General features: G+C 37.7%; 1 protein-coding gene across 1 annotated transcript; it reads right to left on the reverse strand.

The window, feature by feature from the left end:
• Positions 1-23,261: 23,261 nt before the first annotated feature.
• uncx (UNC homeobox) lies at positions 23,262-26,326 on the reverse strand. The gene is made up of 3 exons (XM_055021575.1): positions 25,982-26,326; positions 25,315-25,490; positions 23,262-24,567 (listed from the first exon to the last, which is right to left on the reverse strand). The coding sequence occupies exons 1-3, from the start codon at positions 26,238-26,240 to the stop codon at positions 23,626-23,628; spliced, it is 1,377 nt and encodes a 458-aa protein (XP_054877550.1). The 5' UTR covers positions 26,241-26,326; the 3' UTR covers positions 23,262-23,625.

Raw genomic sequence — 26,326 nt, forward strand, 5'->3', positions numbered from 1 at the left:
TTTAATTAAAGTGAATGGATAGAGCTAGCACTTGAAAGAGTGGTAAGTAAGGTCCCACTTATGGAGAGATATCTGCTGGCACACTGAAGTCCATACACTCCAGGTAAAATTGAAGATGTAATCTTTCCAGGGCAAGAATAAACTGTCCTGGCTGCCAGCCGGGGATGCACAGAAGCCTCATGATGTGCCTCGCTTCCCAATCACATCCTCAAGCCTTGTAGCCTTAATGTAGATCAATTATAGGCCAGAAGAGGCACTGTCACATACAATTCACAATATCAATTTCATGCTCTTGGAGGCAGTTTGGCAAGTGTTCCCTCTTTTTTACATCTGCTAACCGATCGGATGGCAACATGTCAACGAGAAAGACAATTTAATGGTGTGACAGCTAACCAGCAAGTGCAGTGTAAAGGAGATTTTCCCAGCAGTCTCTGTCTGTCACGGGCTGATATTTATTTATTTGCTGCATAGCCTCGCACAAATAAAATGTCACATCTCATTTACACATCCCACCCTTTTGTGATGCAAAGATTCGCTTTAAATGCTAACTGTGGGGACCGCTCAGGCTGATTAAAGACCCCTTGAAGCGTGCTCAAATAATACACAGTGGGTGTGTTACAGAGCTGCAGAGTTGTAGCCGTATTGTAGACTCACAAATGTTCAACTGAATGACTTTTTATGATAAGATAACTGAGAAACCATTTACTCAGGGGGATCACAGAAACTACCATGCTGATATACAGTGATACATTTTTTTTAAATTATTGCTTAAAGTATCACCAATTAATTTTGAGAAATACTGTCCTTTATATGAGAATACAAATAAAGTTGCAGGTAACAGCTAATTAATTAAAGCTGAAACAATTACAGCAGAAGCAGATTAATGTTTTCCTCAGTTTCTTGCAGTGAATAAAACTTATAACTGAGCTATAATTACAGCTTTTGCTTTGTTCTCTTTTTTTAGTAATGAATTTTCCCATAAATCAAAGTGCTCACCACACAATAGACACATAATAGATGTTGACCTGGGTTGTAGCGGAGAACTGTAATCAAATAATGCAAATACAACCTTCGTTTAAACTCTGCCAGTCCACCTACATTAAAAATTTATTTTTATTAATTTTGTCAAACTCCTAGTCTATTTTCCCAGATTGAACTCCACCAAAATAACTTCTTACATCTTGGCAGAATTTGTGTAAACTAACAACTTAATGATGACGTTATATTAATTTTGCTGTCTACTCTATGACATTTACATCAGTTTGCTATTCTTGTTTTGGGTCTACATAAACTGTCTTTATGCATAGTTCATTCCCAGTAAAGCTATTCTCATCAATATATTTTTTTTGTTTCTGCAGTCGGAAATAACAAAAGTCTTACATACTGTATTTTATGGCACTACGAGTAATCTGAAGACAAATTCTGCATTAAGAATAATTTAGAATGCAAAATCAGACTTTTGTTGTTTGAAAGTTAGAGGAAAACAAAACTCAGAAGCCACACAAGGCCACAAAACTTTTTTTCTACCCTTTATCTTGATACCCTCTCATTAGAGGTGCCATTTCTCAAACATTTTTAGTTTTGATAGAGTTGATTAGTCAGCAGCATGAAGAACACCAACTCACATTTGGGTGCATTATAAACAGAATAAAATGGATCATTTTTAAAGTTCACCCAGTTTCCTCATTACAGATAAATGTGAAAAACCTTACTGCAACAACATCCATTTAGTTCTTGTGCATTTTTATTCCAGTATGTGTTATTGTCTTATTTAATTTATTTTTTATTTTTTTACTATAAAGATGAAATGTGGTGCTTCAAATCATATATTTCTGGGGATATTTTAAATGTTGGCTTGTAATTTATCTTACGTGTGATTTGTCATATTAACAAATCTCTGATAAAAGACAGTGCTTAGAACGCCTAAGCACTACAGATGAAAGGTTGTCAGTTTGATATTTCACCTGCAGGCATGCAGCATTCGGCACATTCAGGACTCACCTTGTGCAGGAAGTCATATGAGGTAATATACTTCCCCCCTTTAGTAGGTTGTTTTATTTTCAAGATTGGCTGAACATAAATTTGAGCACCCTGATCACTTAATAACCCATAAAGCACATTTTTACTACATGAGTGCTTATATAGGTCCCCAGTTTGAAACCAGCACACACACAAAGAATAACAAAACAAATAGAATAGAAATTGTTTTTATTCTCCTACATTGGGGAAAATTATGTCACAGCAGCAAGTTAACATGAGGATCTGGATTTACATACAAAAGTAAAGGGAAAGACAAACAAAAAAAAAACGTAAGAAGAAAATAATACTGTTAAGGAACAATTAACAGTATTCCTTAACAATTCTTATTGTTTTTATTAACAATAATAATAATTATTAATCCCTAATTATTTAATAATAATAATAATATTGTGAAGGTTTTAAAAAACACAGATAAAATGTAATGTTCTGCTGAGTAGGTTAATTTCTGCATGTGCTATGCTAACAGGTGTCTTGAAAAATGTTTTTTAGTTTTTTATTTTTATTTCCTATATGCCCTTTGGAAACAAAAGATTCACATGTTTTGGAAAATGTCTTGTTGCAGAAATTCAGGCACTGAATCGCTTTTATGGAAAAAGAAACAAAATCTTAGTCAGTTAGCTAACATGTATTAGTTTATTGCTGTTTTGCATTTCCAGTATTGCATGTACAGTCCAAAACTACTTCACTTTCTTAAAGGCTAGCATGAGAATTAACAAATATGCCTTACAATATGTGGGCAGCCTTTTATTGAACAACTCACAAAAAAAAATATATTTCAAACATCTGAGTATGAGAAAAACTAAAATATCAAACATACATATTTTATTTTTGCTTTTCAAGTTTCAATTTGTGCCACTTTAGGGCTGGGATATCACATATAATCTCAGGAGAACCTCTGAGGAACAATAGAATGAGAGCATTCCCCAGCGTTCACTGCCATGACTGATTCACATGGACAAAGTAGGCTGCTGATTTCTGTTTGCTTGGATGAGGCCAAACGGTTGCGCACTCAAGAAAAGGACAAGATGCTCCCCTCATCCTTAGAGGCACAGGTTTTTGAAAATAAACACACAGCAGTGCCAAAGCCATTTCACATTCTGAAAAGGCGGCGGTCCACTAATCTATGAATAGGGCGCCGAGAAACCCCGGCGACAAATGTTATCTCAGTGTGGCATAGAGGGTTCAAACCCATTCAGCCCCCGACTCACAGGCCACTGCTAAGATTATGTCACCATAATCCCTAAGCAAGCTTTTTGTTGCCTAGATGGGCAGGTGATTTTTATGTGTGAGCAAAGCAGACCTGCAAGAGCACTAGGGAGAAGTTATTATTTATTCCTTACATAATAATAGACATTTGGACAGCCAGTGTTGTCACATTGTCATATTCTGTGTATGTGTTTGATGCTGGAAGAGATGTAAATTTGAAAAGCAAAAAAAAAAATACAGTTGCACATGGATTATGCTTTCATATCAGCTGTTACCTTTTGCTTATAGCAGTGTGAATGTGTTGGGGAAGAAGAATTTTTTTTTGTGCTTTTTTTTAAGTTTGTTTCTATGTTTTTGCCAGTGAGCAAGAATCCTTATTAGAGCTGTATTCTTATTTTGGCCTTAATGTTGCAGCCTCGGAGGATTGGAGCATAAAAATCACTCTAATCCCAAAAGGGGTGCAACTTTATGAGAATTGGCTGCTTTAATTGATTGCTATAGAGCCATTGATAACCTAAAAGCAGCTGTTTCCACAATTGATTGTCTTCTTGCTTTCATTAGACTTAAATTAAATTCCCCGAGTTCACGACGTGGCCAATTCAAACTTACCATGCAGTTGGTGTTGATTTCACTGGCATTGTATGATTTAATTGGGTTTGTATGGCCTTTAATTTCAATGATGATGCAGCCTCAGATGAGGTCACTCACAGGGTTGCGATTCCCTGCAAAGTAATTGAAGTTCCCTCATTTGAGGAGAGGTTCGGGGAATAATCGCTGGACGCTCAAGGACATCAAACCAAGATGTCCAGAAATAAGAGAGGATTAATTGAAAATCTTAATTACTTTCTAAGGGCATAAACATCTCAATATCAATTAAAATGTGTTTCCACTGCACTCAGAGGATATGAGGTGCAGCAGTTAATTAGATGTAGACTGACGGGTGAGCTCACCGGTTTTCAATATAAGCCCTTCAATTGAACTGCTATGATTTAAGGGCATAAATAATGCATATAAGGCTTTGCTATCTGACTTTTTCCAAGCATGTTTTTCTTCTTTTTTTTTTACCCGTTATGTGTAAATGTTCGGAGTCACTAATTCAAAGTTGAACCAAGTTGAAGGTTAGATAGATAATATAAAGCGAGGCATATTTGTGCTATAGTTCAAGTTTCTTAAATTATAGAGCGCATATTAAGCCGAGTTATATGACTTGGGCCAACTGGGAAATAATATCCTCCAGCCACTTCGCTTGTGCTGTGCGGTTGACTGAGCAGATAAAAGCTCGGGTAAAAATGGCTAGTGGATGAGGAAATGTTTTGGAGGTGTAACAGTCATTGTTATTCAAGGGACACCTTTCTACCACAGCCCGCAGTGTGGCCTTGAGACCTGTCTGTCATCTCACTGAATTTCACACTCCCCATTTTTTCCTGGTATTTATTCATTTATCTATCATTTTTCTTAATTCTCGTTTATCTTCTGGGAATTGTTCAAGGCTCTTTGTTTCTCTGTATGTTATCCCCCCGCCTGCTCCTCCTGTGGCCGCTGCATTTTTCTGCTTCAGCTGGGAAAAAGGGACCAGTCATGAGCCATTTAACCATGGGAAAGCAGGAGGGCCCTGCTAAACTGGTATTTCTGAACCAATCTAGGTAGTGTATTCGAATTGCAGAGTAACAAATGGACAGTGGAAGGGGTTTGTAATGGTGATTAGAGTCTGAAATTGGTTCAGATTTACAGTGTCAGTCAGAGATGGAGAGAGAGGAATAAGCAGTCTAAGCGGTCTAATGGATCCATCAGCTTGCTTCGGCTGCTCAGTGGGCCGAGTGGGGTCACCAGCCATCCGCAGGCACCACAAAAGCACTTCAATTTTGTTAGGAAATGTATCAATTTAACTGACTCGAGCGGCACACTGAAAACCTAATGAATCTGGACTCAATTTTCCAGCACACTGCCTCTATGAACCCTAGGAAACAATGTTGGTGGCGAAGGGGTGAAGTCAGGCCACCGCCATTGGCTGGCTTTTACTTCCCAGCCCTCAGCGCGACCAGTCAGGAAAACAGGGGCAGGCTTCCGTTTATGCAGTGACAGTGGCTGCGACGACTGCTGTCACTCATCTAACAATCACGTCATTAAAGGTAAATTGGCTTCTATTTCAGCGGGATGATAATGCTAATTGAGTGGCAAAACATAATACCAGGAACTGTTGTGTGCCGTTAAAGGGGAGGAGGGGGACAGATTAAATGGCCACACAATGGTGGGCGTCAGGCATAGCAGATGTTGCTTTGTGCTGAGGACTGCACTGACATATCTCTTGCTTGTCAGGCATGGGCTTTAGGAGAGACTTACAGGACAGAGGGCCAGATGGTCTTGTACAGAGGCAGAATAAAGCAGTTAAACAGCAGCGCTGTTTAAAGACAAATCAGCTACAAGAACAGCGCTGGTTGGTAAATAAAAGTGAGTGGAAGTACTTTATCGATCCAACCATCACAAGCCTGACTTGGTGCCCTGTTAACATGATGGCTTAATAGTGTTACTTCTTCTTTTTCTGGATCCAGCAGGGTTTTTTGTTTGAAAGGCTCTATTAGCGTGACCCCTCCTTTCGAACAAGACAGATTATAAAATTTCAGCCAAAATGACAAAGTTTTCAATGAGTATAAAACAATTGCATTAAGATTGCTGCATACAAATGGTCAGGATGAAAAATGGAGAAAAAAAAACACTGATCCACAGATCCACATCTGAGGTTAATTGGTTGTCTTTAATAAACTTTTCCAGACTCTAACATGGATTCTGAAGCATTTCCCTTCAGTCAGACAAACTGCTATCCCAAAAAAATTTAACTCCCATAAACAGACTGCTCCAGCTGCAAGAAAATGAGGCTTATGTGTTTCAGTCAGAATGTGACTCTACATGATGTTTTACACATAAAGTATGTCACATAAATTTAATTAATTTTCAGTCTTTATCTGGAAAATTTGTTTTAGAAAACAAAACAACTAAATATTAAATTCACACTGAATGATAATCTCCAAATCAATTAATCAATTTCATCATCATTATCCTCCTATTGTGTGGAGACATCAGTTAAAATGCTAACATGGTTTGGCACCCAATCCCAGTTGACTGGATTTGCAAATGATAGTAAATTTTTAGACCTGCTTGTGCCGGCCTGGTGGAATGGTGCCCTGAGCGATGAGTCTTAATCGTAACTTTCAAAGTCCACTGATGTGTGGACCACTCAGGTTTATTTGCTGGGAAATAAAATCATTTTATGGTGATTAAGTCAACAAATACTCTTGATAGGTTAAATGTTCTTCAGAGAAATGTAATTTATTAATAAATTGAAGATAGCCTTACATTGGTAGAATTTTACCAATATAAAATTGGTAAAATTCTACATCTTTAGGCTACATCTTTATAGGGGATTCACTTTTTCTAAATAGATGCAGTAGTGCAGCATGCAAGACTTCACAAGTCAGTGTGCTCCATAGTAACTGAACATAATAAAATGCTCACTGTCAGGATGTTATGAAGTTAAGAGGCTGCCCCTTCTCTTGACCTCACCATTATGGTGAACACTGATCTCATTTGACAAGACCTGCTGAAGCAGCCCATGGTGTCTGACAAGTCTTTAGAGAAAATCCTCCTCACCGCTGTATTAATATTAAATTGAATGGGAGTGAAGGGGCAGTTGTAATCAGAGAGCATCAGATTCAGGAGGCTATAGTGCAGTGGGATAGTCCGCTCTTTGCTCAAATGAAGGAAATAAGTGGAAGTGGAAGTGGAAGTGAAAGTGGAAGTGGAAGTTGTTTGGAGATAAACTATGGTGGAATAAAAATCCTGTTTGTGACTGAAATGTAAATGTGCACAAAGTGTCAACTCAACGTGAAGATACCTCCCACTAGGAAAAAGGACCCTTCATCATGTGTGACACTTTTTCATCAATTTACCATGCCATCCAAATTGCCCTAAAATTGCTGCTCAAACCGCCCAGTCTTGACTGCGCAGTTTGTTTTGACATACAGATTAGTCCTGATCAAACCAAACCTTTGTGTGATGTGGGTTTTAGATATTTTGCTGTCGCCTCTGTTTTTCCTGAAAGAGGGAAGAACCGGAGGTCTCGTTTATTTCAGTAGGAACAAACATAAACAAGCAGATAGATTTGTGTTAAAGCCCCATGGAGCGCAGAGGTAGAGATGCTATTTTACAGGTTTGCAGTGGCTATTTTATTTTTTTTCTCTCCCGTCCATCCCCAAGGTGTTTGACTGTGAGACATTTAATCGAGGGACTAGCAGTTTCATATCAGTAACAAAAATCAAATAATGCAAGATGATTTACTCCCCCTAGCAACTGGGGAGCGTACTCTTAGCAACCAGCCAAGCCCCGGGCTTCGGTGTAATCAGCTTGAAAATATTTCAATTATTGTGTTGATTTTAGTGGATTTGAGAGGCGGTCGGTGTGCGCCTCAGTACATTCAGCCCATGACCTGCAGAGGAAGGCATTGATTTAAACAGGTGTCAGAAAGAAAATGTGTAGGCAATTTAAATGGGAATGGGATAGCAAAGTCATTGAGCATTGTTCAGTGCATGTGTGACATCCACCCATAGCTGCCAAATCAATGCAGCTCAGCTGAAGCAAAAAAAGAAAAAAAAAATCACCTGGAGGAATCATCTATTTGACCAGTGGAGCTAAAGGATTGCTTTTCTTTTGCTGCTTTGTCGTCTCTATTGCTGGGCCAAAACAAACTGAGAGCCTTTAGCTCGTTAAACTGATGGAAGACTAATTGATTCTGTCAGTTAAACAGTTCCTTCACACATTAAATTGCCTGTATGTCAACAATCATCCTCCAGAGCAACTTTTGTCAAGTGCCAATGTGAAAGTAATATTTGGGGAATGATAACTTAGATATAGGTGTTGAAAACATGTTCGAAAGTTTAATGTCCGCTATTCAAAATAAGTACAAGACCTAAAAACTTTAAAATGCGCTCCAAAGATTTGAAAGCCAAGTGTTACTTTCTTTGTGAAACAGATTAATAAAAAGAGAGGATTTAAAAAAAAAGAGAGAGAATGTGCCTGAATTTCATGTGACAAAGTTTGACAACAGTTTGTTCTTCTCAACTGTGCTGATATTTTAATCTTTGAGGGGGCTTTGTTTGAATAACTTGCACTGTTCTGGTGCCTTGTGGTGACACAGTAATACTCTGCAATCAAACGCGTTGCACTTGCGCTGCCACAAAATTGTTTGGATATTCTTGCTTGGATCAAGCTTTGTGTTGATAACAAAGCACTCACTGTTACAATGTGGGCATGATGTGTAGGTGTTTTGTGATAATGTAAGTCTTGTGTGTGTGTAGTGCAAAGATGTAATTTCTGTTCATTTAAAATCAAGATGTTGGAAAGTTTGGCTTTTTTGATGAAAATGTAGATGAAGCAGACTGCATGAACTGCCCTCCAACTCTCAGCTGCCAACTACCCTTTTGTCAACAAAATATGCTACTATCACAGATTTGTTTCTAACAAAAACATGTATTTGTTCAAAGTATTTTTTGTTGTTGTTTGCAGTTCTTTTGTTCTTTGCTCAGAGTGCTAAATAGAAAACAATATCTAAACTGGAATGGCATATACCGTTATTGAAGGCAAATATCTAGAAGGCACAAGATAATTCTCACTAAATGTGAAGACATCAACATTAAGTGTCTCCATCTTCCGGCTTCTATAGTATTTTACCTGCTACTGAACAACATTTTAGATTATGTAAAATAATCTGGAGAAGCAATTGCTAGATATTTTGTCATGTTGATACACAAGAGCATTGAGGTCTAAGTCATAGTTTCTCATTTTTAACAACAGCTGTATGTTATCTATCATACTGCCTTGAGAAAGCTATTCAGCAATTTTGTTTTCAGTCACATAGAAACCTTTTTTTCACTCATAGAAAAGCCTGGGACAAAATGACAACTTGTGGGAACAAAATCTGGGCACCAAGTGGCAAAGCTGTGAATTCAATCTTATAGGATTAATGTATAAAAAGATGCAAAGCAGCACAAAAACAAAAAATACTGCCTCTTTGCTGAATGAAATTATATTAATCCAAACTTTCCTTCATTCTTTATTTTCTCAACAGCATAACCAGCAGACTGTGAATGATTAGTAAATGTGAACAGAGTAGCCAAGATGGACGCAAGAACAGTCCCTTTATAGCACAAGAAAACAAAGAATGCAAAATGTAATTTTCCATTTATTGTTAATAAAGATCATTTTAAGACTATACATGCAGAGCTTCTCCATATGTAATATAAATATATTTTCTAAGAACTAAAAAAATAAGTAGGCAATAAATAATGAAAATTATACAAAATATGTCTGGAGGCCCAATTGGCTTCATAATAAAGACATTTTCTTTCACTGGGTTAACCTCTTAATTGATTCCTCAAGGAGATCATATGTAGGTTAACATACACAGTTTCTATAGACAAGTATCCTTGGGTCTTTACCAAGAAAAAAGTATAAGAAAATGTCAAGTTAGAAAGGTGCTAATGTGTGTGATCGCATTAATCGCCTGACAGAATCTCACTTCCAGCAGTTAGTCCATTATGATTCACACTGATGTGAGGTCTAGGTGTCAGGTGTCATAATTTAATTGTGTTGTTTTCTATTTCTCACGGATACTTGAGGGAACAGCAAGCGGCGTAATACAGCTCGGTCCACCTCTGCTCCCTCTCACACCCCACATCTCTCTTTTCCTTTCTTTGTCTTAATTGGAGACACTGGGGGCTCACATCACTTTTCACTTTAATCTTGACCTTAGAAGATAAACCACTGATAAAGATGAGAATCATTATCTGCCCAGAGAATTCGAGCAATAATTTCCCCAGCTCATGTACTATTCATTAATGGGAAACTGCTTTTGTACTGGAGGATATCTTGAATTTGCAGACATGCTTTAAGATCTGCGGCTGAGCGGGCTGTTTTCAAATGCTCTGTGTTGTCTTGTAGATTGTTTTTTTTTATTTATTTTTTTAAAGTCCGCTTTCAGCTCTGCTTTGAAGTTACATTTGCTAAGTAACTCATCTTCTAAACAACCGTTTGAAATGTGCACAGCAGGTATCACCACAAAAACCACAAGACATTGAAGTCAACAACACAGGAATCCCCTCAGAAAGCTATCTGATGAATGTGTCAAATTATATTTTTGAAACTTCTGTAATTAAAATAATCATTCTCTTAAAAGTCAGAAAAGCAATAGAATAACTTCTTCATTTGTGACACTAACAGTTTAAGTTCTCCCTGTGTGATAAACAGATCAACCTTTGACCCTCTGCTTACACAAAACGCTAATGTAATTTATAACATAACATTTGAGATAAAAATATTTTTCAGTTTGTTAGAAGCTAAAATTATTTTTTTGTAGCATATTTCATCATCCATCATCTAAGCTAATGAGACCGACACAAATTCAGAAGTTGGTTAAAATTACTGCCTGAATCTGACTTTTCAAATGGCCCAGCATCCTTCATTTGTGAGCAACGAAGGGTATCAGCTGTGCACTTGATGGCCCCATGGATGAAATGGTGCTAGAAGACTGAGGCTAATGCTACATGTCGCTTTACAAGTTGATGATCCATAGGGAAGAAATAAAAAGGAAAGTACAGCCCTGCTCACTTTGCAGGTGTTTGGACTATTTTTTTTTCCACTGGTTTTATGTATGTAAGGAAAAAAGTCATAATTTTAGATTGAAATGGATACATTATAACATCTGTATCTAAAGCAAGCTATACCAAACAGCATAACATTAATACAGAGGATCACCATCACTTTTTTTTGGTACAAAATATTCTTACTATGTAATGGAAAATGACATAGAATTCTTTATCAAAACGTAATCTCTCCTCGAACAATATTTATACTTGGCAGTATGTATGTCTGACTGATGGGGAACAAGCTTCAGGTGCCAAAGAGTCCCTTTTATCAGGGACAAAGTCACCTTCCTTTGGAGGAGACTTGAGTCCTCTGAGAGACACTGGGGCTTGTGAGTCGACTGCAGGAACTAGGGCAGCTCACCTCCTCGCTGCAAGTTAAACTACTACTCCCTTAATGTTGTCTTTCCTCTCACTGTGACTTTCTGTGTGTTTGACTTGTTTGATGTTATTTTTTTTCTCAGGAAAAGCCCCCAACAAACATAAAGGGCACAAAATACCAAATTATTCAACACCAAACATCAACTTCTGAGTCCTTTGCAAAATATTAAAAATGAGCCAACAGCTGGATCTAAGCCGCATATTTTTCTACCTTGTAATTTTCTTAGAATACAGGCACAAAGAGGCTAGTTAGATTTACGAAACAATTTCCCATTTTTGCAAATAATTAGGTTTAAAAATATATTAAAATTTTAATTGAATACAATAAAAGTTAGATGCTAATGCACAACCCTTTCTTTGGGTAATAAATCTCATTGCAAAAACATGTTCTTCAAATCACTTTTTTTGTAAGACATTTGCAGAATTGTCCAGTGATGTGCAGATTTTTTTTTGTATCCATCTCCTGACTTAATTCTTTCAATTCTATATAAATATTTTTTTTCTAATATGTGATGAGTATTCCTTTCCATCCATGCTCTAGAAACACTGATCCACCAGAGACTGAGTCTTCCAGACAAAGATTTGTACTTCAATCACTTGAGATACACTCACTCCTGGTGATTTCTTCTCCAACTATTGTAAGACTACCAGTACCACATCAAAAACTACAAAAGGGTGTAACATCCCAGGGCACTCTAATGGTGAAGGTAATAGTTGTAGCTTACCATCATCAGCAGGTGAATGTGTGTATGAATGGGCATCTGATAATAATTAAATAATAAAGTGCTTTGGAGTACTCTGACTTGACAAAGCAAGTACTATATATCATTCTAAAAAAAACATCCTGAAGACAAAGACCCTAAGCAAACAGAGCTACAACAGAAAAGCTATAGAAAAAGCTCTTCTTCTCTTAGGTCGGCAGCTCATCATAAAACCAACACAACACTGTTTACCTAAAATTTTCTGCTCATATAAATTTTGATAAAACAGATGTGATATTTGGCTAGAGCATTGTAAAAACATACTGTCCCGGGGTCTTTACTTTAGTTTTTCCTGTTCTTTCTTTCGTCTTCATACAGTCCTCCTCTGGGCCTTCCTGGTGAGCGTAGACACTGTGAGTCAATTCTCTCCTCAGTAACAGAGTAATTAGGATCAGCAATTCTTCATCCTGTGTACCTTGTTTTCTGTTTAGGTGTGAGGTAATCAAACTCTCCTGAGATTTTTTTTTTCAAAATATTTATCAATAGTTCATTCTCTTTGGGATTCCCCTAAAGCATTCTGAAGTCCTGTAAATTTCTATCAAACCATCTAAACTGTATTTTTGTATCAAAAATATGTTGTCAGCAACATTATTTTCTTTGCTGTCTTCCATTGTCTTTCAGTGTTTTTCATTTTCATTTTATAGAACATAGATTAGACTGAGTTCATTTAGTTCTTTTCTGAAGAAAGTAATTGAATGAGACATTGCTTCCATGACATTTATAACCTGTATTGTTTTTCTTTCCGACACAGAGCACTCCTGGTACAGTGCCTCTGTTTAGTTCTGTTTCTCTCATGGATGAATTGTTGCTGCTTATAACTCTGTGAACTATTTGTTTTTATTAATTTCTCTTGAACGAGTGACTATTTCTAATCTTCTGTCTGCTTCTGTCACTCAGCTGCTTACAGCAGATTGCTGTTCATTTTGAGTTTTTCTCTGTTAGAGGTTTCTTCATGTTAAAAGGGTGTTGCTGCTTCCTCAGTGGGAAGCAACAACTGAATTTGTTTGTATTTTATTGTATTTTAAATGGAATTGTATGTGACTAGAACTTATTCTGATTCTGTTATTTGATTATATTACATTAGCTGAATTGAAAAGAGTTGAATTTGGGATGAAATGGATTTGGAAATGAACAGGAGATCTAAAATCACCAGATTTTAGATACAGTAGAAGAAATACTATTTCAATGTTGCTCAGTGCGCATGTCCTTCTAAACTGCTCGTACATTCAGCTTAAGTATCTGTGGATGGTGCTTTAATTGTCTTCCCTTTTCTAATTGCTTATTTGGAAAGTGCTGTTGATGTTCATTGATAGCAAAGCACTGAATGTTGTGCTTTAAAGGTTCCTTCCCCCCGTCTTCCTCAATCTGTCAATATGTTGTTGGGAAGGAAGCAACCAAGACCATCCTCAGTGCTGCTGATGGATTCGCTCACACCTCTGAGAAGTAAACAGCATTGATTCTGTCCCACTATCACCTCTAACTTGCTTCCAGCCTCCATCCAATAAGCTCCTTTATGACTAATCACACCCATTTACAGGAGTGATACGAGGAATTTTTTTTTATTTCCAGGAGTGTGCCTCAAGCTCTCATGCACACTGTGTCAGTATTGAAATGTTTCTGGGCTGTCACATCTCACCACTTCCTTAGCCCTAATGTGATCGATCTCGTCAGCTTCAGAGCCATAACACTCTCTTTCAAAGCACTTTTACAGTAACATTTCAGGCCCGGTTGAACGTGGCATCCCCTGGGGTCATTAAATGAAAGCCTGGACCTCAAGTTGGTCCATCTCTGAGCTAACAGGCACGTTAATGACAGAAATTGTACTTGTCAGTACTACCAGAGAGCCAAAGGATTAAATAATGTGCATGTAATAGTGAGATCTGAGGTCTTGGCCTTGATGTGCACCGAACATTTGCAATATCACTTTAATGACGAAAGGAAAGAGCAAACTCTGAGACTTTTGCCTCTGCAGACATGTCAGGTCTTTCATGGGAACCATCTTTAATTGCAGCCAAAAATGTCTATTAGTGAAGTGTCCCTAAGGCTCATATGTTATACCCACTGCTGTGGCCAGAAGTAGGTTGGCTTGGTTTGAAATATTTTCAGCATGAAAAATCTTATTTCAAAAGTCTATTGTTATTCTGGATTATCCCAAAACTTTTTTTCTGTAAAATATATTATCAAAATGTAAGCCGAAGATTGTTGTTGCTTGTTTGTTGACTTTTCATGAAGAATTTCTCAATATACCCTGTATTTGAAATATTACCCAGCAAAACAATCTTGACAAATTCCATGGATTTAATTCAAATTCTCACTTAGATGTCGTTATTACACCTGTTAATGTGGTCTAGCTGGAACACATAAAATGGCAAAAGCATGAGTGGTGGTTGCAGATGGCCCATGGGGCCATGTTAGCTAGATTTAAGACTTATAAAGAACTGACACACACAAATAAATTTGGACAGTGTTGCTTTAACATCTGAGAACACTATTTAACTCATCCCATCTCGGGAAGTTTTCACACTTCACACTTCATTAACCTCCGGGGCACAGATTCCCTTGGAAGTCAAGGAAGGGAGGGAAAAAAAACTTGTCTTTTTCAAAATAAATCGCCACCGAGCAGTTACCTCCCAATGACAGCATTTACATGCAGACAGTTCGCCAGATAATAACTGATATTCCGCCTAGAGTGCGATTCAGCATGCTTCTTGTATGCACCTTCATGTCTCGATCGCAAATTTCCATGTGCACGCATAAACTATGTGATGTTTCAAATGTTACGGTGAAAAGCAATCTTTCACTAATCGCCTGAAACAACATCTGTGAACAGGCAAAGTTTTTGTCTCAATAGCCCGGACCCGTTTAATTTGCACCACCAACCAGCAGTTTTAGTGAGGAAGATGTTAAATATATTTTCTACAGTGTTTACTGGTTTAGACTAAGCCTTCTTTCTGAGAAATGTAAACATGCAGTTTATTATGTTTGATACCCACATATGAGCTCTAAATCTGCCAGCATCAAACAAAAATTGATTATTTTTATAAAGTTGCATCACAACAGACATGTATTTTTCTATGTATAATATAATCATCTTAGGTTAAACAACAATATTAAATTATTGTTAAATTAATTTTTTTATTTAGTATTTCAAGTTTTTGTTAGAAATGGGTACTTAATGATTAGTTATTGCAGATTTTCATTTCCACATTCCCACCAACTATTTTTGTTGTGGGGGGGATTGGTAGATTAGATTTTTTTTTTTTTTTGGAAGTCACAGTGTTCAACTTACATGATAGTTAAATCAACTGCTGTTGGTCAGACTTTTAACATGATCCCCAACTTCTGAAATTAAAAATATAATGGCACTTCTGCTATACAACAAGAGACGCTCTGGGTCTGATGTTTTGATGCTTTGCATCTTATTAAATCAGTCTCACACCTGGCCTTGATGAGATTATTGTAAACATGTAGGTAAATTGTTTAAATGTACTTAATGTAGAGAAATAAGATACCTATAGATTCTATTGCCAGTTATCCAGGTCATTGAACCGAATGGCTAATAAACTACTGGATCTCTAATTTAGAAGTGGAACAGTACATAAATAAATAAAGTAATATAATACTATATATATATATATATATATATATATATAGAGAGAGAGAGAGAGAGAGAGAGAGAGAGAGAGAGAGAGAGAGAGAGAGAGAGAGAGAGAGAGAGAGAGAGAGAGAGAGATCTGTATCAGTGGTAAATAATTTTACCTGCAACTTCTTTTTATTCTTGAATTCAAAAGCTTTTAACCAGCAATATTTATGGTAGCTATTGAATTTTATTGCATACCAAAGATAAAGAGTTTTTAAGATTGCCATAAAATGAAATAGTTCTTATCTGCTATTATTTTTATAAAAATAATGCTACTTAAAGATCCTTAATTCACAAGTTTTCCAAATGGTCATCAAGCCCATGTAGCATTTGTTTTTCTGAGCTTCAGTTTTTAGTAAGGATGATGTTCGATACTCTTGACTTCTCTTCATTAAAGTAAACTTTAGGCTTTCTTTAATCATTTTTTAAATTCTTAGATAGTAAAAAGGGAAACTGAGAAATAGTTTTAAAAACTTCCAATATGGAACAATTTTACCTGTCCACAGAAAACAAAAATGGTTATCTGTGCACAAGTGAAAAGGAAAAATAGACCATCACATATAATCTCCATGGACAGACATCAACATGAACAGCTGCCATCTAAATTCTTTCCATCCACCTGTAATCAATACAGTGGTCTCGTTTATTGCTGCATACCTCTCTTCTATTCTTGTGCTTTTCATGAAGTCCACAGGAGACTTTGTTCCAATGTCGACTCAGTCCTTTTGCTGTCATCCACTGCAGCTTCCACAGGCATTTGGGACATAAATGTAAAAAAAAACATACTTTTACCTTCCCAACAGCTGAGACTGATCCACCTCCAGATTTCTTGTTCTGATTCTTTGCATTGATCCAAGAGAAAAAAATTGTTATTGAACTAAAAAGTCAAAGACTTTTCATAAACTGAGTTCACTTGGCTACCCACATGCCCCCACTGCTACAAGTTGCAGTTTCAATTTGGAGAACTCAGCGAAGCATTCTTCTTTTGTCTTCACTGGTCTTAACCAGTCTTAACCAGGAGCAGTTATTTGTGTATTATTGCAGATTTTGAAATATGTGACGATGATTTTTAAATTTAGACAAGTCATTGAGCACACTGTTAATGCAAACCTCAGAATTTGCCGTTTTGGTTTAATTTAATTTTGTTAGACAAACGTTCTCATGTAACAAAGACACACTGAAGAGCTCTGGGAATATATTTTAGGATCTTTACTTCCGACTGTATTTCCTGGGTCATTTATCTCCCCATGTTTTGTGATCTACAATGCTATTACCTTCATTTTAATATTGAAAATTATACTAAATAATTATACTATTACCTGAAGTCCTTCTACTGTGTTTAGTAGCACCTCCTATTTATCCAAACTGCTTCCAGAGCCAGAGCTTGAAGCCTCGGCTGGATAATCATAGCTGCAGGTTATCACATGTTATACTGAACCATTTAGACGTTAGGCTGATTGCTGTTATAGCCTGGAGTTTTCTGTCTGTGTCGCTCTTCCGTCTTGGATCAAGAGTTGCTTTCACACCCTTGTTACACCAAAACCATTCCTAAGTGACTGCCTGACTCCTTCCTCTATATCTTATACTCTGCTGTGGCATTGCCAGCAGCATATAGAGGATTTGGTGAGGGTCTGCAGCCTCATGATGTGGTAGACCCTGGATTTAATCGTAAGTAGTTGTGTGAGTAATTATTCGCTTACATAATGCATCTCATCTTATTACTTATTACTTACTTTTAATTTTGCATCATCCAAACTGTTGCCTGGACATTTCTGGTGGTTCCAGGTCTGCTGCCTTTAATTTCAGTTATATAAGTAGGTAAGCTAACCTATTGCTAGCTTTTTTTATTTAATATTCTTTCTCGTATAGTGATTAAGTCTAAAATAGAGATGGTTATCGCATATCATCTATCAGTTGGGTTTGAAATATATTTGAAGCAGTATTTGCCTTAAGTAAAAAGTGTTTGAAAAGTTAAATATATATATATATATATATATTAATTTTACACTTTTCTCTGAAATACAAAACTTGAAACTATAAAAATTATATAAAGTTTTCTGGGAAATTTAATCAACTTTGTCTCCATGTCCATTCCTCTTCCTACCTGTGGTACTTTAGTTTCTGTCTGAAATCTAAATACTAAAGCCGCAGCCTCAGTGAATATAGTTGTATCACTCCCCTAGGCTGCTGCTGGCTTATTTTTGCTGAAGTTCAGAACATTTTTGCAAATGGAATTCATTTACCTAATTAATTTCCAAATGACTTTGTTTTTTATTGTATTATTGTTAACTTACGACACAGTTTGCAAAGTTGCCATTCATTCAACCTTACCTCTTATATTTACTTTTGATTGAATGGAATAACCGAGTCCACTTCTGGCCTTCAGTGACCAATGTCCCTCATATTTTACCTTTGTTTCAACACAGCAAGTTCAAATGGCTGGATTCCTTCTTTAGAATGTCAGCAAGTCCTCAAGAAATGTTGCCAACCAGTCATATTCCAGGATGTGTAAAAATGTGTAAAAAATGAAGCAGGTTCTTAACAGTAGCAAAGAAAGTGCAAAATTATCTTTTCTAGAATGTAAAATATTGGATACCGTTTTTTGCAGTCCATCTTGTAAGACTGAATATTGTTAAATGAGAACATTTCTAGGGCCTTGAGAAGATTCCACATTTTTCTTTGCAAACTGTCAGATGCAAGACTTTGTATTAAGCAGAGCTGAGATATTGCACACCGTGACAGCTTTATAAATCCTTGCAGAATGTAGCATGTGTTGAAGAGTGGCGCTAGAGCACAGACTGATAAGCCAGATCAATACATCTTAGCCCTGTTTGAACATTTTCCATTCATTCTTCTGTAACAGGTAAAGAAAAAAAATCTGAATCAATTTTTTTATCTTTTTTATGACGCTACCTGCAAACAAATTGTACCTCTGTAACTTTTTTCTGGGACTGAGTTATTAATATCTTCATCTTATATAATTGTTTCATGCATTGCCATGGTGTTGTGCGTTAGTTTGCCAGTTTGCCTACACATACCTAAAAGTGGAGCCAGTTAAGCTGTAGAGTTAAACTGTAAATGTTTGGATCTTATTCTTGCCATTGTTGTAAATAGAAACAGCAGACAAAGTGTTAATTGTTATTGTGTTTACATCCATGACACGTAATTACTGTGTTGCCTGGATTCAAAAAGCCATAGTATTCAGTGTGTGATGCGTGTCTTTTTTTAACAACCTTATTTAGTAACATTTCAAACTAAAAGAGATTATGAATTACTCATTTCTTTATAAATGAGTTTCTGTTCAGAACAGCATACAGAAGAAGACTGAGCTTTTGGACAGATCTTTAAGACCTCAGGATTGATGTCCTGAAGCTGAGAATGCATTTATTTGCTATTCTAAACTTTACTTTTTGTGATTGAATGTGTCAGAAAAAAGTTAGCAGTTGTGTTGCGAGACTTACTGAAGTCCAAATATATCTGATTAACAGTTATGATGATGAAGAAAAAAAAACTTTCCTGAACATAATTGTGGGCTGCAACACATGAATCATTAAAAAGTAACAGGATAGATGTGAACATAATGAAAGAGATTTTTTTTTTTCTAAGTCACAATCAGATTTTATAGCAAAATTGTTGCACAAAATTTAACAACAGATTTTTAGTTGGGCGAATGTGACCTTGCACAAAAAATGCCCCAAATTGCCTTGTTATTTTTCTCTTTGTTCAAAATGGCTTTTGTTGAACACTCTAAATGTTTGAACGTTATCTGATGAGCATACATTTTTTTCTAAGCTCAAAACTTGCACACATGTAAAAAACAAATGTACAGATAATTTTGCAATTTTGTGGCATCAATTTACATCCTTTTAAACATAGTGCATTTTTCTCTTATTGTAGAGATGAAACTTCTCTAATATTCTAATCCTTGCCCAATGTCATTTTAACATAATATGGAGCATGTGTAATAAAAATACAATATTAAATGGGAGGAGCTTCCTTTCTAAGTATCAACTAAATATGCATTATTGCAGGCCTTTCTTTGCTTTTAACAATGATTCCTGAAAAGACTGTCAGTATTTGGTCTATGGCCAGGAAATAAATACACTTTATTACATGATAATAAAGACATGTGAATATATATATATATATATATATATATATATATATATATATATATATATATATATATATATATATATATATATATATATATATATATATATATATGTGTGTGTGTGTGTGTGTGTGTGTGTGTTTTTTTTTTTTTTTTCTGGGAATAAGTTTAGTTTAAATTGGTCCAGTGGATTTTGGACCAGTTGTGATCTATTGGTTCACAAGTAGGGAGCAAATGGAAATCCAAATGACTTACTAACCATTTTTTTAGGGACTTTTTTTTTTTTCGCAGCGTACTGTGAACTAATTAAAATAATTTTTAGGGTTGTCCTGAAATCAATGCAGATGGTAATTTCAGGCTTATCCCAGGTATGCACGGGAAAGATAAGAATGATTAAATCCGCCGGCGCATTAATGAGTGTGAGATGTAAAATAATCCTAAAAGGCATGGCAGAGTTGCTGTAGGAGAAGCCAAATGTCAAGTGCCATTTTATTTCACGGAGGATCCTATTTTTTTTTTTCTTCTTCTTTAAGGGACCAGGTTTTCTTTCTTGTCCAAACTGAGCTCTCCGAGTCTCCAAGATCTCTAACAGGAGCACAAAGCGCACATGAGTAGCCTGCACAGACAGATGGATTTGTGACAAGTGAGCGTTATTGTCCATTAAAGTTGATTCAGATTTGAAACTTGTAAATCTCTCCACATCACAATATCCAAGAAATAAAAGCACGGGAGACAAAGTAGACAAAATGATTTTTTTGAGCAGATTCTGTTGCTAAATGAGATCCTTTTTTTTTTTTTTTTTTTTTTACAGAAAACAGAATTCAGCTCATTGAGCGGCAGTGAAACAATCAGTTTCTAAACTGACTCAGTTTTCCTCGGCTGTCATAAAGAGAGGAAAACAATATGAAAGCAGCCTAAATAAAAACAATTACTTTGGAAATGAGATTTTTTTTTCTGAAGATGCTCGTTTAGGCAATGCTGTAAAGAAGACTCTCAACATCATGGCCATAATTAATTGAGCAAATTTGTTTCTATTAAATAAAACTAACACACAGTAAGAAAACTCTATTAGCCTTAATTAAGCTTGATCTCCTAATTTAGAAGATGGGTGGTTGAAAACAAGGCATTTTGGTCGATTTTTTTTTTTTCCTCTGTCTTTCTCTGATATGAAAACCCTACCAGCTTTCTGCCTTTGGGCTGCTTTTCCTCCTTTGAGAGTTGGAAATGAGAAATGGAAATGGAAATACCAGGAGGTGCTAAATTAGCTGCCTGATCTGCACTTATTGCCGCATACAGGCCCCTATTACTTCTCCCAATCTGCGCCTCTCTTTTTAGCATTCCGGGCATGGAGGAGCTCCGAGATAGCAGATTTATCAAATGGTAAAATGAATGCATGATGATCAGTTAAATTGAAAATCAGCGTCTGCATGACAGCCCGACCTGACACCGCCGTAATTAGAAAGAAAAATGATGGCGTCCGATGCATAATAGAGCAAAAACAATTTACACTCTCCCATAATGATCCGGCGTTCAAATTGAAAATTTCTCCGGGTATAAATTGAATTCATAAAGTATGATTCATGGGACGACACATCTCCTGGAGGCTGCCTGGGCATATCGATTGATAGTTTGTCTTGAATCATGCAGCGTGCAGCTCTCAGGCAAGAAAAGCTTAACTACTTAAGCAAATCGCTAATTTCACCTTTAGGCCACCAATGTGCAGCCAGCGATACTCCTATTCAGTGCGCTAATGAATTATGGATGAACTGGGCATACGTCCCAAGGAAAAAAAAAGAGAGAGAGAGAGAGAAAGCATAAGAGAAGCATTTTAAGAAAAAAATGCTTCTCTTTCACAAGTATGATTGTGATGGGTTGTTTCACAAATTGGTGAATAATCCTTGAGAAAAGACAGAGTATGGGCTTTTTTTGTTGAAATTTGCGCGGAAATTGGTGAATTTTCCCAAAATATTCTTTAGATTAAATGTTACTTAAAATGAAAAACATAATAATAATTAATAATTAAAAAAAAAACAGTAGGCCTACTGAAAAATATAATTGATTTTCTTTCACCATTAAGTATATCGTAACAATCTAGTTCAGGGTTTTTACACTTTTAATTCTTTCACATATATATATTTTTTTATTATTTAAAATGATTAAAGGCTGTTTTTTTTCTTTTCTTTATTTTAAGCATGGTTCATGTTAACTTATCTCTCACTCTTTAAGAAAGTCTTCAAGGCAAATCACGATCCTGATCACAGACAATAAGGGAGTTATGACCCCAGTGCATATGGCCACCTTTAACCCAGAGCCACGCGGGCCTGAGCCCGTGTGTGATTTCTGCGCGTGCCATGCTGGTTGTGTCTGGCCCTGCATCCGCTCCCCTGCACCCCTCCACCCCTGCACCCACCACCACCGCCACCAACCTAATAAGACGTTGCTTCCCAGAGCAAACAGCTGCATGGGTTGAAATTTATGTAAATATTTTGAAAGGGACACTGGCTCAGGGATTCATTTGCGCCGGCTCAGACATAAAGCTCGCTCCCTCTGATTATTTCCAATTTATTTGCAAATCAAAGCCCAAAGAGAACTCTAAAGGCCGTGTGATATTTATATATATTCCCCCCTTTGCTTTCTTCTGTTACCGTGCTCTCTTCCTTCGGCTTGATATTGTGGTCAGCGCTGCTAATATTGCGGAAGGGGGAGCAGATGTCCCAGATCCTGCGCGGCTTCCCCGGGGACCAGCAGCCCTATTAGAACAAATGTGTTCTGCTATTGTAAATAGGCACGTTTGCCTCAGCCCGTCCTATTACAGCCGACGCGTGATCAATAGGCTGATAACACAGAAACATCAATGTAAAGCGACAGAACAATGAGGGATATCATCGAACATCTATCTTAATATAGCCCTGCTACAAGGGGCCCTGACAATGTGAGGAGAGAGAGAGAGACAGGGAGAGAGGGAGGAGAAAGGAGAGAAAAAACTCATGAAAATGCCTCCCCACGAATCCCCATCTCCTTTCCAATATGCACAAACACACACACTCCCAGCTGCCGGGGCTATTATTTTCCTATTTCAATTTGACACCCAGGCCTTTTCATGCTAATTCTATTATTCTTGGAAGTTTATGTGATTTCATATCACTAGAAATCGGTAATGTATTATAACCCCCTTTGAGCTAAAATAAACTGAATCCCCCTGCAGTAGCCACCGGGAAAATAATTACTTTCATATCAAAACTCTGCAGGAGTCGAGCGGGTCCTTTTCGCCTCGGGCTCGTAACCTCATTTCAGCGGGGGCTTATAGATGAATAAATTTGTTAAGGCAATATACAAAGTACAACATAAGATTTCTTTACGAAGAAAAGCCCTTCCTACTGTACTGTCGCCCTGCGCCGCTATTTAAGATCTCACACGGTGTCAGATGCTTGTATACAATAGATTTATTTAAGAAAAAACTTACATATATAAATAGTATAATACCTTTTCTTACAGCTCTTGAGGATTTTTGTTGGTATTGTGTTGTTTTGTTGTTGTTGTTGTTTGTTGTTGTTGTTTGTTTTTCTTTTTTTGACATGTTATCACACATTAAGTACTCTCACACACTCGCAGAAGGAAAAATAAGGAGAGGGACATTGTTTAAAAAAAATCAGCAGAGTTGGGGCAAAACCTATGGAGGTTAAATGCAAAGATGTAGTTAAGCTTTGGCCTAATGAAAGGTGTCGTTTAGAGACTATTTCTGCATTTTTTTTTCTGAAAAAAATAAATAAATAAAAATACCCTCCCTCTGATTTATTCCATATCGACATCTTCTGTGGAGTTTAATTGTGTGGGACAGTCACTCAGAGGCTCTGGGTTGACTGTGTGCTCCAACTGCTCCTTTTTGTCCGTGTCGACGGGCGTCATGAGTTCAAAAGTCGACTCGCTGCAAACCGCCGAGCTCGGTTGTCCAAACGCGGCCCTGGACGGGCTCGACTTCTCCTCCTGTCCCACCTGTCCAAGCTTTTGCGCGTCCGGTGAGCTGCTCCTACATCCCGGGGAGTTGGAGGAGGCGCTGCAGCGGACAGCGGACTGGTCTCTGTCCGCCGGGGCGTCTCCGTCACAGCTTGCCGCTGCTGATGACGTCTTCAGGGCAGTCTGAGGGACAATGAATCCAAGCGGCTGCGTGATGGGATAGAGCAGGAAGTGTCCCTTCCCTATTAAAGGCCGCGAGGAGGGTAAGGCCGCGGGGTTGCGTCGGGGTCTGGAGTCCGAAAGGAGGCTCTCGACGCTAAACGGGTTGAGTTTCTGCAGACTTGAGGCTCTGTTGGTGTTGCTCGGCCGGTGGCTAGGGTCGGGCGAGTCCAGCTCGGATTCGCCAGCATCCCGGTCCAGGTGTCTTTGGTTCTGGTTTTGGCTCTGGAGGTCGCACATCGACTGGTTCCCCCCCACTGAGTCAAAGGGTGGGCATGTGTTGTGGTCACTGTCGGTGACGTGCGACACCCCGCTGTCGCTGTCCGACCCCGGGGTGTGAAATAGATCCCCAGAAACGAGCTTGTTCTGGGACTTGAGCAGCCGGCGCTCCTGCTTCCGCTTCTTCTTCTCCAGCCTGTCCAGCTCTCTCCGGGCGATCTCCTCTGGGTCCATGGGCTCCCCGCTGCAGGTGGTGGGGTGGGCGTTGTGAGCAGGTCGACCTGGGCCTTTCTTTGTGTTCTCCTTTTTCCTCCATTTGGCTCTGCGATTTTGAAACCAGACCTTCAGATAGAGAAGTGGAGGAAGGGGGGGGAAAAGTGAAAACACGTGTAATGAGCACTGGCTGCCCCTGCTAGGGTCAAATTAATTAGAGCCAAAAAAAGTGTCAGTGTCTTTGTAACATGGTAATTAAACAAATAGTGAGGTTACACCTTCCTCATGTTGTTGTTTTGTTGTTTTGTTGTTGTTTTTTTTTTTTCCCTGGGCCCTTAATTAGGCCTTATTAAAAACGAAAACATTGAACAAAAAACAAGTTGGAATAACTTTCAATAACAATTTTTTCACAAATATGAACTGTCCATGCGAATAAAGCTTACGTGTAATAATAAAGAAAAATATAGTTTTTGAAGTATTTAATTTTTATTTCAAGCATAATTTTAAAAAATGATAAATGGACGCTTATGAATGTCTGATATTTCTTCCTCGTAATTATTGGAAAAGCAACCTGCAACTATTTGTGTTATTTAATCAAAGTTCAAAAGTTTTTTGAAACAAATATGAAGTCAAATTATACTTGTTTGTACAATAAACTTAAGAAAAAGTAAAGTGAAATGTGTCATTTTAAGAATTAATTTTAATATTTTATAGTCTTCCAGAAAATAATTGGCCATGTGATTATTGATAATCGTTCTAATAGATGTCTGATTTGCAACAATGGCTCATATAAAACGGGTCTTTTGTCACAGATAACATAACAGAGGACACAATCAAGCACGTAGTTACAAATGCACTCAGTGAAAGGGCATTTACCTGAACTCTGGACTCTATCAAGTCCAGTCGGAGAGCCAGTGCCTCCCTCATGAACACGTCCGGATAGTGGCTCTCATTAAAAGCCTTTTCTAATTCCTCCAGCTGCCAGCCTGTGAAATTTGTGCGAGTTCTTCTTCTCTTGCAGCCAGGGCTATCTTTGTCTGGATCCACCGAGTCTGGCAGCATATAAATGTTGGAAACAAAATGTAAACAAAGCACATAAGGTCAAAATGTTTTTGTTTGGTTTTTTTTTCTAAAAAAAACAAAAAAGGAAAATAAAACTACATTTTAAAAGAATTTTAGCATGATTTTTATCTTGCACATGCCATGAATTTTGTTCAATTTGAAGCTGAATATGATGAAAGGAATGTTGCAGCTTCTGTTCTCGTTTTGGAGAAGGAAGCTTTCGATGTAAACACAAGCTGTTAGTGTTGTAACTGAGGAGGAGAAATATTGTTTTGTTTTTTTTTCTTTTTCCGGGGTTTGATTTTTTATTTTTTTTTAATCCTCAGTTTTACATGAAGGGAATGAAGTGGGAGGCGAGAACGCCTTTCAAACCCACGGCGAAGGCAACTTGTCGCAACATCCAGCCTTTGTTTCTTTCTGTTTGGGTCTTTCCACAGCTGGCCAACCTCGAGCGCAGCTCATTGTGGGTAGTGTGGCTTACCTGACAGTTTGTACTGCTGATTATCTCCGTTCATCCCGCAGCCCGAAGACAAGAGGGGGTTGGAATTACCCACCGACGCCGTGCAGGAGCCATTAAGTAATCCGTCTATCGAGAAGGGAACCGCGGACGCAGATTGAAGTTGATGCCCCGCTAATTCGTAAACGTGATGGTGGCTCAGATGGTACGGGAAGCCAACCATCCCGCCGAGAGAGCCTCCGAACTGGGCGTGAGGTGGATCCAGTATCCTGCTGTCCATCATCCCGCAGGCAAAAGGAAGCGACGTCTGGAGCCCGGCGACGGGAATTTAAAAAGCATGCAGCGAGTGTGGCCAACGAGCGGGGGACA

Source organism: Poeciliopsis prolifica, unplaced genomic scaffold, assembly GCF_027474105.1.
Source record: "Poeciliopsis prolifica strain line A6 unplaced genomic scaffold, Auburn_PproV2 SCAFFOLD077, whole genome shotgun sequence".
Taxonomy (NCBI): Eukaryota; Metazoa; Chordata; class Actinopteri; order Cyprinodontiformes; family Poeciliidae; genus Poeciliopsis; species Poeciliopsis prolifica.

Bases quoted from the DNA above. Each gene is read 5' to 3' on its own strand.
- uncx (XM_055021575.1), bottom strand. From the start codon at position 26,240: ATGATGGACAGCAGGATACTGGATCCACCTCACGCCCAGTTCGGAGGC. The intron at 25,491-25,981 runs GTAAGCCACACT...ATATGCTGCCAG, and splicing joins TCAGCAGTACAAACTGTCAG to ACTCGGTGGATCCAGACAAA. The intron at 24,568-25,314 runs GTAAATGCCCTT...CTCTATCTGAAG, and splicing joins TGATAGAGTCCAGAGTTCAG to GTCTGGTTTCAAAATCGCAG.